At 40.4% G+C, this 14983-nt stretch overlaps 1 protein-coding gene across 7 annotated transcripts in view; it reads left to right on the top strand.

Annotated features, from left to right (window-relative positions):
- Positions 1-14983, top strand: part of MPDZ (multiple PDZ domain crumbs cell polarity complex component) — an 832961-nt gene that overhangs the window by 83371 nt on the left and 734607 nt on the right. For all 7 annotated transcript variants that reach the window (XM_078675896.1, XM_078675898.1, XM_078675897.1 and 4 more), the window contains exons 3-6: positions 4208-4374; positions 6750-6971; positions 11098-11237; positions 12218-12431. In XM_078675896.1, the coding sequence (XP_078532022.1) occupies positions 4208-4374; positions 6750-6971; positions 11098-11237; positions 12218-12431 (743 nt within the window). The remainder of the gene's footprint in view (positions 1-4207; positions 4375-6749; positions 6972-11097; positions 11238-12217; positions 12432-14983) is intronic.

The raw sequence follows: 14983 nt of genomic DNA, 5'->3' as shown, positions 1-14983 counted from the left end.
GAGCGGGTGTTAAGAAGGTATGCAGAGGCCACCGACGTGGGGCGGGGAGAAGAGAGGGGAGAGTACACGGAAGGGTCAGCAGACTGCTGATTATTCAAAGGAGCAACAGGGGAGGGGAGGGAAGGGGCGGCAATGTCCAGGGCATAGATGCGTTTAAGCGTGGCAGGGCAGAGAGACCAGGAACCCTGAAATGAAAGGAGCTGTGCAGAAGTATATAATAAACTAGAGGCAGGGTATGTGGCCCCGGGTCCCGACCAGGCGCGGACGGGCGCAGACGGGCTTTGCTTTGGCAAGCCTTCGGCGCGCCCGCTGCGCCGTCGGGGAGCAGTGATCATTTTATGGGTGGAGAGGAGGGCGGGGGCAGCCGCGACTAGAGTGCTACCCCTGCCTTCTCACAATATGGCGCCCACCCTTAGCTCGATCCAGCACCAGATCTGCCGAGCGAGGGATGAAGCTAAGGTAAGAGCAGGGCGATTAAGCAAAGTTTTGACAAATACAGTGAATGTCCTCTATTATTAAAAATTATAAGGCAATCGTGCACAAATTACATCAGGCTAAAAAGCAGCACAGCGCTAGTAAAAATCAGCGTCTACACACTCACGGCCCCCGGCTTCCGCCTCAGGCGTGACACACACGTAATCTGTGTGATAGCGTGCTTGAGGATCTTAAATAGTCTGGGAGGCCTAATATCGTTCTGTTAATTAAAGCAGTGCCATCTGCATACAGTTGAGCAGAAATAGGGTGGCTACCAACAACAGGCACATCATAACCTTCATTCACTAAAGTATATTCTAATTGATAAATATTAAGAGTGAATACAAAAAGGCAAGAATGCTCCCCATGCGAACAACTCCATTTCATCTAAACAAAGATGAGCATTCCCCGTCCTGCCTGTATCTCAATTAAGCCATTAAATTCTGATGGAGATCTCGCAGAAGATACACAATGTTTGATTCCATACCTTGAGGGATCATGATAGTCCAAAGTTTGTCTCTATTTACCCTATCAAGTGCCGAGCTCAAGTCCATGAAAGTCACATGTCAAGATTCCTTCTTGACTGTAGCGTACTTGTTAATAATTAAATAGAGCTATAAGCATTGATTGATCGTCCCTAGGCCTGGTTTAAACACATATTGAATATCGGAGAGTACACCCAAATTTCTGATGCCCACAGTCAATTCAGAACAATCAGCCCTAATATCTTAACTGCTGATTCTATGAGGGAGATCGGCCTGTAGCAACAAGGATCAACCTCATTGCCCTTTTTGAAAATGGACACTATCACCGATTATGACGAGGAGCTAGGAAGGCTATGTGCCACTACAGTATTAGTAATATTTGTGGCAGTGATCCTCCTGGACCTGAGTGCGGCCTTTGACACCGTTAATCATCGTACGCTGGTCCAACGGCTCAGGGAACTGGGTATCTCTAGACTTTCCCTGTCCTGGCTGAGATCCTTCCTACACGGCCGCTCTTTCCAGGTGGCGGAGGGCAAGTACACCTCTAAAGTGACCTCAATACATTGTGGTGTCCCGCAGGGCTCATCTTTGAGCCCTACGCTCTTTAATGTATATATGTCCCCCCTCGTAAAAATTGTCACCCCTTATGGAATTACATTACTAACTTACGCTGACGACACCCAGCTTGTTGTTTCTCTAAGCCAACAGGACAACCCTGCCATCGATTTGTATGCCTGTCCTGGAGACATAACCAGTTGGATGAACAGATCTCACTTAAAATTGAACACCGACAAAACGGAGATTTTGGTCCTGGGCAACCAGTCCCTCTTCCACCCAGAGACTCTGTGGCCTCCTTGCATGCCCCGCCCCCCAACCCCTAAGACTGATATCAAAAGTCTTGGGATTTGGTTGGATCAAGGGCTCACTTTTAACACCCAGGCAAGGAAGACGGCTGGAGCCTGTTATGGCCTTCTCCGCACCGCCCGCAAAATTCTCCCCTACTCCCTGCGCAGTCCAGGAAGCTCCTGGTTCAGGGCTTAATATTGTCCAGAGTGGATTATGGGAACGCCCTCTACCTTGGTGCACCCAAGAAAGTGACAGCTAGACTGCAGGTAGTGCAAAATACTGCCGCTCGGATTCTTACAGGCACCAACAACCGCTGCTCGGCCAAACCGGCTCTTAGAGCACTCCATTGGTTGCCAATATGTGAAAGAGTGCAGTTTAAGGCCCTTTGTATTACCCACAAAATTTTGCACGGTAAAGCTCCACCCATCTTCAAAGTCCTCATTGCCCCCTATACTACTAACAGAACTCTCCGGTCCACGAATTCACATTTGACCTTGGTCCCCAGGATCAAGAGGGCTCGATTTGGAGGCCGTCTTTTTTCGTATAATGCCTCCAAACTGTGGAATTCACTTCCACTGGACCTTCGGGCACAACCCAATACTGTTTTATTCCATAAAACCTTAAAGACCTGGCTGTTCCCTTAACTTCCCCTACCTGTCTTCGCTTGTCTCTATCATTAGCGCTTGGATGCTGACGGGCAGCCATACGCTCTAGAAATACTTAAATAAATAAATAAATAAATTTGTAAGATGTGGAGCCCATAGCAAGACTTATGCTTAAAACGTATCAGCTGGCACCCAATCTGGACAAGGGCCTTTAGTTTTGGAAGACACATTTATAGCCTCTGTGACCTCCTTCACCGTGAACTGCAAACATACACGGGGGGGGCTAGATGATTAACAACTGGGAAGATCATGCATTCCCTCAAAATGTCTAACCAATTTGTCTTCGCGAGTATATGAGCGAATATGATGTTTTCCTGATTGGGCGAAAAAAGAGGTAGATTGACAATTTCCCAGAAATGGACGAGTTATTCCTTGGCAAATCATATACAGAATGCAGAAATAAAATTATTTCATTCATCTGTGCGTAAGATGTTCCAGCAGCTGGTTACTGTTAACGGTACTTATCCACTTATTTTCTCATATTAAAGTAATGGACACTTTTGATTAACTTTCTCAAAAAGCTATTGGAGGAGGCCGCGTTCTGGAATTTAGTATAACATTTAGATAGGTTGCAGTTGAAGGAAATGAGTAATAGAGAATGTTCTGAATGTCTCTGCCTCTTATTTTGATAGTCTCCAGTGCTCCACATCTTCAAACAAATGGCAGCTTTGCATCTTGCATCTTGTGAATGCTCTCGACAACTATTTCATCATATTTGAAAATGCACTGAGTTTCCCCCGATGTATTTCTTTTTGGCTGGACTCTATTGTTACGGTGACTATTATTTCACAGGGTTTGGCTAAATTCCTCAAGTTATCCGTCTGATATCATTTTCATTAAAAAAAATGCAAAGCTATGAACAAACTAGTGCTGGTTTCTTTCTTTTGTGTAACGTTTGATGAACATTGTGGAGTGTCAACCTCAATGAGAAGGCAGAAATGACACAGAGTTCTAACAATAACAAATCAGAAACTGTTACTCCTCACAGTGGTCAAAAAAACGCAGCCCACAAATTGATATTTTGGTTTTTAGACATTCATACTTATTTCAAGGATTGGGGGTCTAAATGGCAAACACAGCATTTCAGTTTTGCCATGTTAGGTTTTCAGAGAGAGATCTGCACAATCAATGCAGTTTTTAGGTTTCGCCTCGTCGAAAGCTGCGCACCGCGCAGCTTTTCGGCGCAGGCGAAATTTAATGTTTACAGTATGTGTGTGTTGTCCCGCCCTCTCTTTCCATTGGCTAGCTCCATAAATGGAGGCTAGCCATTGGAAGAGAGATCTGCTCGTCATTCTGCGAGCAGATTCGTGGGCGTTCCCGCGATTTTTACTCATCCCGCCCCTTTGCGATCGTCATGCGGCGGTGGGCGGTTGTTTATTTTATTTTTTTCAAGCTTTGTTTTCGCCATTTTGGAAGTGTTGTTTGCAGGGGTAGGTTGCACGATGTCCCGCTGTCCGTTCCCGCCCCCCCTCCCGCTGTCCGTGTGCCTGTCATGTTCTTTCACTCACCCATTTAAAGCACTGGTGTAGTACTTTAGTCACAAAAGAGTGAATTAATTGGGGGGAGGGGGGGGTGTAGTAATTTATTGAGAAGAATTAACTGCCTGATTCATTTCATACAGTTTTTAGGGATCATTTGTCATTCATCTTTAAATGAGCAGCTTGAATAAAATCCGCCTTTTATATAACATTTTGGCTTTAGAACTTGATGCTGATGCTTGTTTTCTGTGTGCTGTAGATACACAGCGTGCCCTGCAGGCAGTTGAGCGCCTGCAGGAAAAGGTACGGGAACGGGGTGATGTCACGAATGAGGAGAAGTTGAGTCTGCTTAAATCGGTGTTACAGAGTCCCCTGTTCAGCCAGATTCTGACGCTTCAAACATCCTTTCAGCAACTGAGAGAACAGGTAAGATAACCTCCTAATACAGTGTTTAAATGCTTTCATTGAAGCAATGTTTAATTTATTCTTTATCAGTGCAGTGTGGGTAATTCGTTGATGCAGCACTCACATACACCAATTTGCATGGTAAATGTTCAAATGGAAACACAAAGATATATTAAAATTCCTAACAAAATGTCTTTCTCAATACTTTGTTACTATTTAAGTCTGACAAATACGTCCTAGCATGCCACACACAATGCATTGCCCTGAATGCCTATTTTGTCAATTCTAAATAATACTAGGCATTTGTTCTGTATTTATACTAATATAATATTTATGTACATTCATATATTACAGGCTTAAGTTAACATTTCTTTTGATGACAGGTATTGACCCAGGTTCTGCAGGAAAACGTTACAAAACCATACATTTTCTGGCTATACACATGCTAATGAATCAATCTGTGTATGTTAGACTGATTATTGAGGCAAGTGGCTTTGCAAAGCCCAGGATTATTTTCTTTAGTGTAATTGTCAAGAAAACTGACATTTTTCTCTGCTGTCATTTTGTAGTGGTGCAGGGATGGACCTAGCCATCATCTTCAAAGCAGGATCGAAGTTCGAGGTTAACAATGGTGTAGGTTTATAGTCTGTGTTTCTTGAGTGATCAGACAAAATGATGATCAGTTTTTTGACAAACTTTAAGAATAGCTATTTTGGTGAGCCCATTATTGGGACTGATATCAATCAAATGACTGTAGGTAAACAGAACAATCCTCTGCACCTTATGAATTCTGACGATGGGTTTCCCCTTGCCCTTACTTTCATGTGCTTGCCATGCTATTTTGTAAGTTTTTTTTGCATTTCCAAGATAATGATGTTTTACTGATACCTCATCATTCTATAAAATGCTGTATGGAAAGGAAGGCCATATACTTATTCTCCAGCATATCTTGCCTGCGAATCTCATCTGCCAAATAAGGTGTAACTCTAGCCAAGCAAAAGGTCTCTCATGGCAAAAGAGACAGAGATCCCCATTCGACCAAAAACCCAGAATTTGTCTCTGGATTGGGATTATAATTAGTACACAAAGTTTGCACTTTTCCCCCCACACAGAAGTGCCCAGGTAAATAATTCCTAGGGGAATTTGTTTCTGGGGAAAAGTCAAAATTGTTAGTTCTATCACTGGGAAATAGCGTAATCTTTAGTGATGCAATGTTACACCCTTATTTAAAGGTGCTGGACAGGGTATGCAGAGCTAACACGGAATAATGCATTGGTGCGCCGCAGGCGTATTCCCCTACAAACTCTGAGGAAAGGAAACATTTCAAAATTTTCCAATAGGTTTTCCATGAAGATGGTATTCTTTCCACACCTTCACTCATCACTCAGCAGACACACGCACACATTCAGAACCCCCCAATTATTGTGGAAGGGAGATATACATTGTGTGGTTCTGTGTCTTCTGGGTTATAAGGATGTCAGCAAGGTGTTCATTATTACCACCTTTCCTCACAAAGTCATCGCTTGGACCGCCTAATGGTTAACCATGCTTCACTCAGTTTTCAAGATAGTCTTACTCACTGGTCACCATACTCCTCATTCTGTCCCGCACAATGGCCACTTGGTAAAAAACGAAACAGGACTGCTGCCAAGAGAATATTTCTGTAGCAGCATTAAGACTATGAAATTCAAAACCCTAGTGCTGCTACAAAATGTTCCTCTGGCAGCAAGTTAATTACTGGCTGTTAGACACTTCACACAGTAAATGGAAACCAGAGAGCAGTTTACTGAGATATATGCCATGACTTCGATCCAGCATTCAAAAGGAAAAGTATTCTGTTTCTAACCTTAAAACCTAGAAGATCTTGATATATTTGACATATTAAGGGAACTTGGAAGTTTATAAGCAGTTTTATTCAAAGTTGTTGGCAGAAGAAGTACACCTACAATACACTTAATGAATCTCTACTCGTGACCACAATCAACTTACCTCTTGAAATCCTCTTTGTTCTCGAAGGTCCCTCTTGCCTCCTGTGTCTGCTTCTCTTAACTCTGTGTGCTGTCTGTCATCTCTCCTCAAGTCTTAATTACCTGTCAAAACTCTACCGTCTCAATTTGCAGGTCCTCCTTAGATACCTTATCTATCCTTGTTTACCATTTTTCATTTCCTCCAGATGTTCTTTCCTTGTATTCTTTTATGCTCTCACTTGTTTATCCTTTAAAGCACTTGTACTGTGCTTTGTAGTTTTTTGTTCTCTTCTTGCACAATACAGGCACACATTAGTGTACAAATGCTTAATTTTGTGTTTAAAAAAATAATATTTTTGTATAAGAATATTGTGAAAAAGATTTCATGGTGGAGTTGTAATGGCTAACCTAAACATGAATTGTTTCTAGGTCAACACATCTCCTTCATTAAGATCTAGCAGTGATTTTGGCCACTCTCCTCACCATGCTTCCATTGCTGACTCAGTCCTTCAAAATGAGTCTTATTCCTTGGCCCAGCAGAACGGTTGCCCTGTTAATTCACCCGCGGAATCTGAAAGGTCAACTTCTCCCCAGATGAATGGTAAACCTTCCAGTGAAGAGTTTGAAGAAATTATCAAGAAAATGTCCCAGGTAAGAGAGTAAATGGCTTTACACTTGTTAGTAACTTTCATTATTCCAAGTCTGAGTTCTGCACATATTAGTCACTATGGAGTGAGCATAAGTGCTCATGATGGATACAGGTAACATATTTGTTCTCTTATTAAACAAAGATCCTTTTTCCTTTAGAAGTTAGAGAGGGAATTGTACTTCTTGATTTTACCTTATTTTTTTTTATGAGCACGGGTGACTGGATGGGGGGAAATTTCAGGACTGCATCGAGGAAGACGTAGCTATGGATTCATAATCATTGCAATTAAATATCAAGGTAATTACCAAACCAATCTTTTTAATCTATTCCCTAAGTTTAACTGCCCTTCAGACATGGATAGCTTAAACAGACCAAAGATCTAATAAGTGCACCGCCTGTGCATTTGTACTCTGCAAAAAACCCTGAAAAAGCATGTTTAAAACATAAGTGTTTGGGATACTTTCAACTAAATCACCTTTTCTGGCAGCCTGCACTGATATTCTATACTGAATATGAAATTTGCTAGGCAAAGTTCAAGTGACTGCCCTGTAGTTATCACTTAATGAGACGCCCAAAGGCACTGCCATCACCTTTTTTGGCCTCCACCATATTCCTGTGAGGACCTCCATGACCATCTAGCATGCCATTATGATGGCCAACCAGGCCCATTGGCACTAGAGACTTTATTACCTTTGTCGAAAGGCATTTGAGTCTTAAATGGATAATGAATATTCCCGAATGGATGAGTATAGTCCAGTCAAACAAGCTGGTCTTTCTGTTAAATGCCTCCAGATTGCATAGCTTTTTTGCCCCGAACAATAATTCTCCAAGGCTCTGATTGTCCCACGGAAACACCTGTAACAGAATTGCAACATCCTAAGAGGATCAAGGTTAATGGAGCACTGATCTAGAATCCTGGAATATGCGTAAGACATGTGCTACTAACGTTTAAAGGAATAATAATACTGGAAAATCCTTTCAGGAATATATTGGAAACAATGATTTACAGTTGTGTGGATGAAGCCCACTGAATGTGCACCATCTGGCATAATGTGTCAATATTGCAAAATTTGCTTCATCTGCAGGTACCTAGAAGCCCAAATGCATATGAACCCTCCTTAGAAGAAACATTTCCTCTGTTTTCAATTCCAAAGCTATTCTGCAAAGATGTCAGACATTCATCAGAAGAAAAATTGTGTGGAGAAGCTGGTATTTGAACTGCAGCAATTGGCGGAGTTTGGCAGCCAATAATACCTGCCACAGAGTAGTAACCATGATCTGAAGAGCCAATATTAGCCAACTAGAATTAAGTGTCTCTCTGAAGTCCCTTCAAGGGCATCAGACTTGGATACTAGACTTAAAGAAATCTTCCCAGCACTTTGGCTGCCGTAGAGGGAAGGAGCTGAAAGCAGCATTGCCTGCGATGGGAGACATTGCACTGCAAGCCCTGGTCACTGTCACAGGTTTACAATGTCTGACAGGAAGGCTGCAATCAAGAATGCAGACCTGTCTGAGGTTGTGCAGTAAGACGCAGTTGACTATGCCACACAGGCCATGGAAATGTACAACATTGAGAAGGACATTGCAGCCTACATCAAGAAGGAATTTGACAAGAAATACAGTCCGACCTGGCACTGCATATTTGGAATAGTCGGAGCCACTTAAAGATTAAAGGCCTGATTATGAGTTTGGCAGTCCATTGCACCGCCAAACACGATGTAGAAGTGCGGTGGCGGTTGGGGACAACCACACTAGCGGTCCGACCACTGTATTGCGAGTACAGAGGTCGAACCTCCAGAACCTCCAGGGGACTGCTGCAACCACCAAAGATCTGTGATCCCTGGCGGTCTGACGGTGGTCTAGGGAAGCAATATGCTTGGCGGTTTCGCTGCGGCACCGAAAAGCATATTATGACTTTACCCAGTGCCAGCCTTTTCATGGGGGTGGGCCCGCCATGAAAAGGCTCACAGTTGGGCCCGCTCTGACACTGCCAAACTTTTAATCAAGCCCCAAGCCACTCATTCTCAAAGTTCTAGGCAAAGCCAACCCATATACGTCAAGGAGAAAAAAGTTTTTTGTGACTAATATGAAGTTGTCCTAATACCAAATGGAAAGTGTGAGGGCACAGCTAATAATCCATTGAGGAAAGGACTAACCCTAGTATATGTGTGATAAGAGACAACACATTTTGCTTTGTCCATAGCTAGCTACTGGGCTCCATCCATACGTTTGGACAAGCTAATCACAATCACACGTGGTCCCAGTCCTAGCATTAGGCTACATATGTGTATAGTCTGACTAAGGCTGCTGACCCTGAAGGAGAGTAGAAAGCAGATGAAGACCATGAAATATCACTAATCAACTCAATACATTTGGCAAACCAAACTGCATAAACCTGGTACCTCATCCCCTTCATTGATAGGCCTTCTAGCGTTGCAATCTGGACACTCTTTCCTGTGAAAATAAGAGTAACAGTGCAGCCACTGTGACATTTCAAAAATATCCAGACTACAGTGGAGGTGGACGACATTGTGGGTAACCATGAAACATGCTTATGCTTCTTTAAGTGTGAATATATCTGGAAATGTTAGTGGGAGCATTACTGTGTGCCAACTGGGGCCCACTAAGTTATCACTAATATACCTTTGTCTGCTCCTAGATATTGGAATACATGACCCTTTTCACATTATTTCTTTAAGTAACACACTTACGCTGCTTCATGAATTTATAGATTACACATGCTTGATCTATTCTGTTTTTATATGGTTTCGCTGTGATATATGTAAAGTCTGAATGTAAGTTTCTATAGACATTATTGACATGAGAGGGCTATAATGAAATGCGCTTCTCTTGTTGTAGACTACAATCTCAATAGAGAAGGTGTTGTATGTATGGTAAACTTTGAAACATTAATGAATATGGGTGATTTAGTCCTATAAACAGGTCCTCAAGTAACTGCAAATGGTGCATTGAAACATGTCAACATTTTAAAATAGCTTTTGTTTTTGATTCACTTTTATGTATTTGTTTATAAGTGCCAACACACTGTGGAAGTGATAGCCAGACACATATTTTTAACACTTTAGGTTAGTCTTGTGACTGGAATTCTTATCTGTACCTTATGCAGAGTGGTGATGAGTAGGGTTTCTTTAGCATAAAGCATAACACTAATATAGCCACACTGTTTCTTGAACTGCTTACTTAGGTTTTGAGTTAACATAGATGAAGAGAAATTTTGAAGACTGGTTTAATGTGGTTCTGCTCCCATATGTGCTCCTATGAGGTATTTTCTAATTTTTATAAAATCTTTTGATGAGTTTTGATATCATTTTTCAGGGTTTATCACTACTGATTGGCAGAGGACACACACTAATGTTGACCTCTCTTATTCGTACTTATTTTAAACATTGAGTATAGCAGAGTTAAATGCATTTCTCTTCCTGATACCAGATATTTACTAAAAGAATAGCATGATAAAAAAACAAATTGGAATATTCTGTTTTCCTGAAGATGTTATTTCTTGATACCTTGCCTATGACCTGGATCAACGACTTACGTCTCAGTTCTTCAGCACCATTAGATTTTAAGATACAAAAACGTGTGCACCCTATATTTCATACTTCTCATGAATGTGCTATGAGCTCATGTTTGTCTCTGGGTCCAGAATCTGTCTAAAATGTTTGTGCTGCATACACAGTTATGTGCTTCACAGGTTACTCTATAACTCTTGGAAGTCTCCTTCAGTTTGTCCTGATGCTTCCATTTGTTTTCAGGAGTGCTCTTGATCTCTGGAACAAGATGATATTAGAGGATTGTTGATTTTCTCTGTTATTTTACCTAAAAAAGTCCCACAGACTTCAAGAATGTATGTTTCTATTACATCCATTAATTAAAATAGTATTCAATGTTTTTCTTTTAAAAATTACTGTATTTGTTCATTTTACTTCAGGCTCTATGAAACCACCTAACAAGAAAACACACACGGAAAACACAGGGTGGTGTTAGAATTAAATATTCGATTTGGAATGCAGAATGTATCCAAAAGCTCAAAACTCTGATTTATGATAGTTGAGTTTTGCCTTGATCAAGTGCTTTTCAATTATTTTATTTTACATTTTCGTTTGACAGGGTCGTCACGTGGAGACAGTAGAGCTTGTAAAACCCCCAAGTGGTGGCCTGGGATTCAGTGTGGTAGGCCTGAAGAGTGAGAACAGGGGAGAATTGGGAATATTTGTGCAGGAAATTCAAGAAGGCAGTGTGGCACACAGGTGAGGCTAATGCTGTTTTATATATTGATATTTTCATTAGGACACGTGTTCAACTTGTTGCTTTTTTTTTCAGGGGTTTTGTGACAAATAACAAGTTTGTTTTTATGATATCATACTGTCCCCAAGCTTCTAAAAAAGAGTCATATTTTGCATACTGTTATAACTCATGCTAGTCTAAGACGGAAACCACGATCAAGTGATTTCCCAAGGATGTATGACGTTACAACGCACACTTTTACAACGCATACCTTTACAACGCATTTTTTACACCACAACATCCATTACAACGCACACCTTTACAACACATACCATTACAACGAATTCTTAAAACATACCTTTACAACGCATTCCACTACAACGCATACTACATTTACAACGCATACCATTACAACGCATTATATTACATTGCATATAAGGTAAGTGTTGGATAGTGTAGGGGTTAAAATTACTATTCTAACTCCAGGGGGTGCAACAGTAGGGAAATTTTTGGATAGTGTAGGGGTTAACATTACTATTCTAACTCCAGGGGGTGCAAGAGTAGGGTAAGTGTTGGATGGTAAGTTTTGCGTTGTAATGGTATGCGTTGTAATGACTGCGTTGTAATGGTATGCGTTGTAGTGGTGTGCGTTGTAGTGTCATGCGTTGTAATGACTGCGTTGTAAATGTATGCGTTGTAATGGATGTTGCGTTGTAAAAGTTTCGTTGTAATGGTAGTGCGTTGTAAAAGTTGCGTTGTAAACGTTGTATACCATTTCCCAAATATTAAAGACTTTGCAATGTGATCTAAGAACAAATCAGGTTGTATGGGAGGAAAAGAATAAATGTCTTGTATATATGTCTATTAAAATACAATCTAATTGATCAAAATACATTTAGTGTGCGCCATGTTTGATTGGTTTGTTTCCTCCAAAGGAAAAATGATGTCTAAACATATTTACACTTCAGCAATGTAAACCTTTTGATTTATGTTTTTTTCATAGAGATGGAAGGTTAAAGGAAGTAGATCAGATCCTCTCCATTAATGGGCAACCCCTTGATCAGTCCATTACCCACCACCAGGCTATCGGCATACTCCAAAGAGCAAAAGACTATGTACAGCTTATTGTTGCCCAGGGTCCACTGCCCCAGCTTACGAGTCCGGTTATCTCACGATCTCCATCTGCTGCCAGCACCATCTCTGCTCACTCCAATCCTGTAAGTAGAGCTTCTAGGAAACTGAACGCATGGATTCACAGTTCACTTTAAGTGTTCCGCCCTCTAGTCCCCTCACTGTAATTAATAGACACCATGACCCTCTTTCCAGTGCCCTGTTATTACCGATGGGGCCTGTAACTTTAGTTACTGGCCCCATTGCAAATATGAGGTCAATGGGAACACTTCATCTCTTTACTTTCACCCAGACGTTTCAGCTGCTGAAAACAGCTATTCCCCCCCATCCCTACTAGTCACAGCAGCAGTGAAGCATGGCCTAAAATTTTATAATTCTATTGGATACAGTCATCATGTTTTCCAGAATAATTTTGCTTCCCAAAAATGATCTATCGTTAAGTAACCGTTGTCTGAAAATGAGTAGAACGTGTAAGCTCTCTCAGTGGGGTTGTCTAATCTTAATCAATTTGTTGAGTTAAGTCATTTTATTAGCATCTCGTATTTTCTACTTTATCATAATCTAACATAGATGCAGATTTGTCACGATCATCATTTAAGACAACATTAAATCCCCTTACTATTAATATTTCATTATTGTTTATTGCTAAGGATACACTTTTTTTGCTTATGTCTCCCACATGTTCAGCGTTTAATTATTAGCATAATATATATTGTTTAAATGTTATATTTTTGTCATTGATACATATTTAAATGTGACTTTTCTGCCTACGTTACATCATAGAACATTGACAAAGTGTTCATTGGACATTTTGTTTTAGTAAGAGAATACATGCAGGTTGCTTACAATCCCAAATAACACAGAGATTACTTAATGTATGACCATTTTGTTCAGTGTTGTGAATTAATGAACTGGTCTGTGCACAGCCCTATCACCATGAAACAAACGTAATTAAGAAATATTCCAGTTTGTAGAGCAGTATTTCTTGCATGTTTGTATATTCTAATTCTGCTTTCATTATATACCTGCAAAAATGTGAAAAACCTAAAACATGAGAAAGTGACTACCTGTTGAAGACGATTGAATTAGACCTTTAGTTGAACTGTTAATAATTTATGAATTGACAACAAATACACTTAAAATGTAAGCATTTGTTTAGTGTAATAAAAAATGTAAACTGAGCTTTCAAAATAATAGGAACCCAAATCAGAGTAAACATGCAGTTAAAACGATATAAGTACAAAATATTTATAAACTACCTTGTACGAAATTGATGATACTCTAGGAGTGGAATAGTTTCTCAACTCTCTTGGAAACCTTGAAGTTTAGAAAAAACAACAATCTTAGAGATGAAAAACTATAATAAGTACCTTGCTATAATCCACAATCATTGTTCTATTTCATACTTTTACAAATCAACGTTTGACCTTCTAAAATATTTTGAATATTCCTGATGGGAAAGTTAAAGCTATGAGTATTTGAGGCCGGATACCTTCAACAGCTACAGCAGTTAAACATTCAGAGATGGTTCAGTAATGCAAGTGCAACTATTGCATACATTTTCTAAATCTTGAAGAAATTGTGCAGCAGAGTAGCTTTGCTTCCACAGTGTCATTAAGATTGAATATGTAGGCAATAAATGACAAAAACAATAATTAAATGCATTTGTTATGCCATATTACAAATATTAACTATTATTAGCAGCTAATTGAGTGAAGTGCATTGTCATGGAGATGCCCAGCTGTTTATATTCTGCTTGACGTAGGTTATTCAAAGAGACACAAGATACCCATCAGTCACCACTCGGAACCGCCCTTCATCATTTGGGATTCCTGTTAACCATACTTGGGGTACACCTCTGGTATCAGATGGAAGGTTAGATGTATACCTAGAGGCGACCTATATGGTTTGGAGTGTCACAGGCCACTCATTGGTTAAAGTAAGGAGCGTGACTGATATACAGTGCATGTAAAGAGAAAATGTGCAGTGAATCTAAAATTGGGTGAGAGAGCAGGAAACATTATTTATTCTGGTTTATGCTCGCTCCTCCAATATTAAAAAGCAGCATTGGTAAATTTAACAAATATTTACCAGGATGTAGAAAAGGTCAACATGTTTCAGCAATTCGGTGGACTAACGAGTCCATTGCTTTCATCAGGACCGTTATATAAAATGATGCTACTGCAAAATTATAATGTGAAAAGTGAAAAGAATGACTACATATAGAACAATCTGCAGTATTAATAAAGATCACCTGACTCTATAGGTGTCGTCTTTCTTTGCAGTTGATGTATGTCACTAGTAGGGAAAAGAACACAAACACACAACAGGAACAGTGACCACAAAGACAAGGAAAAAATTAATGTGTAATAAATCCACATTTGACTCCAAAACATTTCGGTGTAGTAACACATTGGTCACATTCATTGACATATGCACACCTAGCTGTAATTTTAACATGAGGTGTTTCTATACTTCATCTTACCCTTTTGAATGAAGTAGAGGGCTCCACCCCGCCTGGCAACGGCTCAGGTCATGAGGGAAGCACCGCTCTGTTGGAAAAGGAAGCAAAAACACGGATATGTCATCGCCTCCTTTTTTTGTTAGAACAGAAACACAAAGGAGGCACCTCTAAGAA

The sequence above is a fragment of the Lissotriton helveticus genome, chromosome 2_1 (assembly GCF_964261635.1).
Source record: "Lissotriton helveticus chromosome 2_1, aLisHel1.1, whole genome shotgun sequence".
Classification (NCBI taxonomy): Eukaryota; Metazoa; Chordata; class Amphibia; order Caudata; family Salamandridae; genus Lissotriton; species Lissotriton helveticus.
This window is presented reverse-complemented; position numbering and strand designations above follow the sequence as displayed.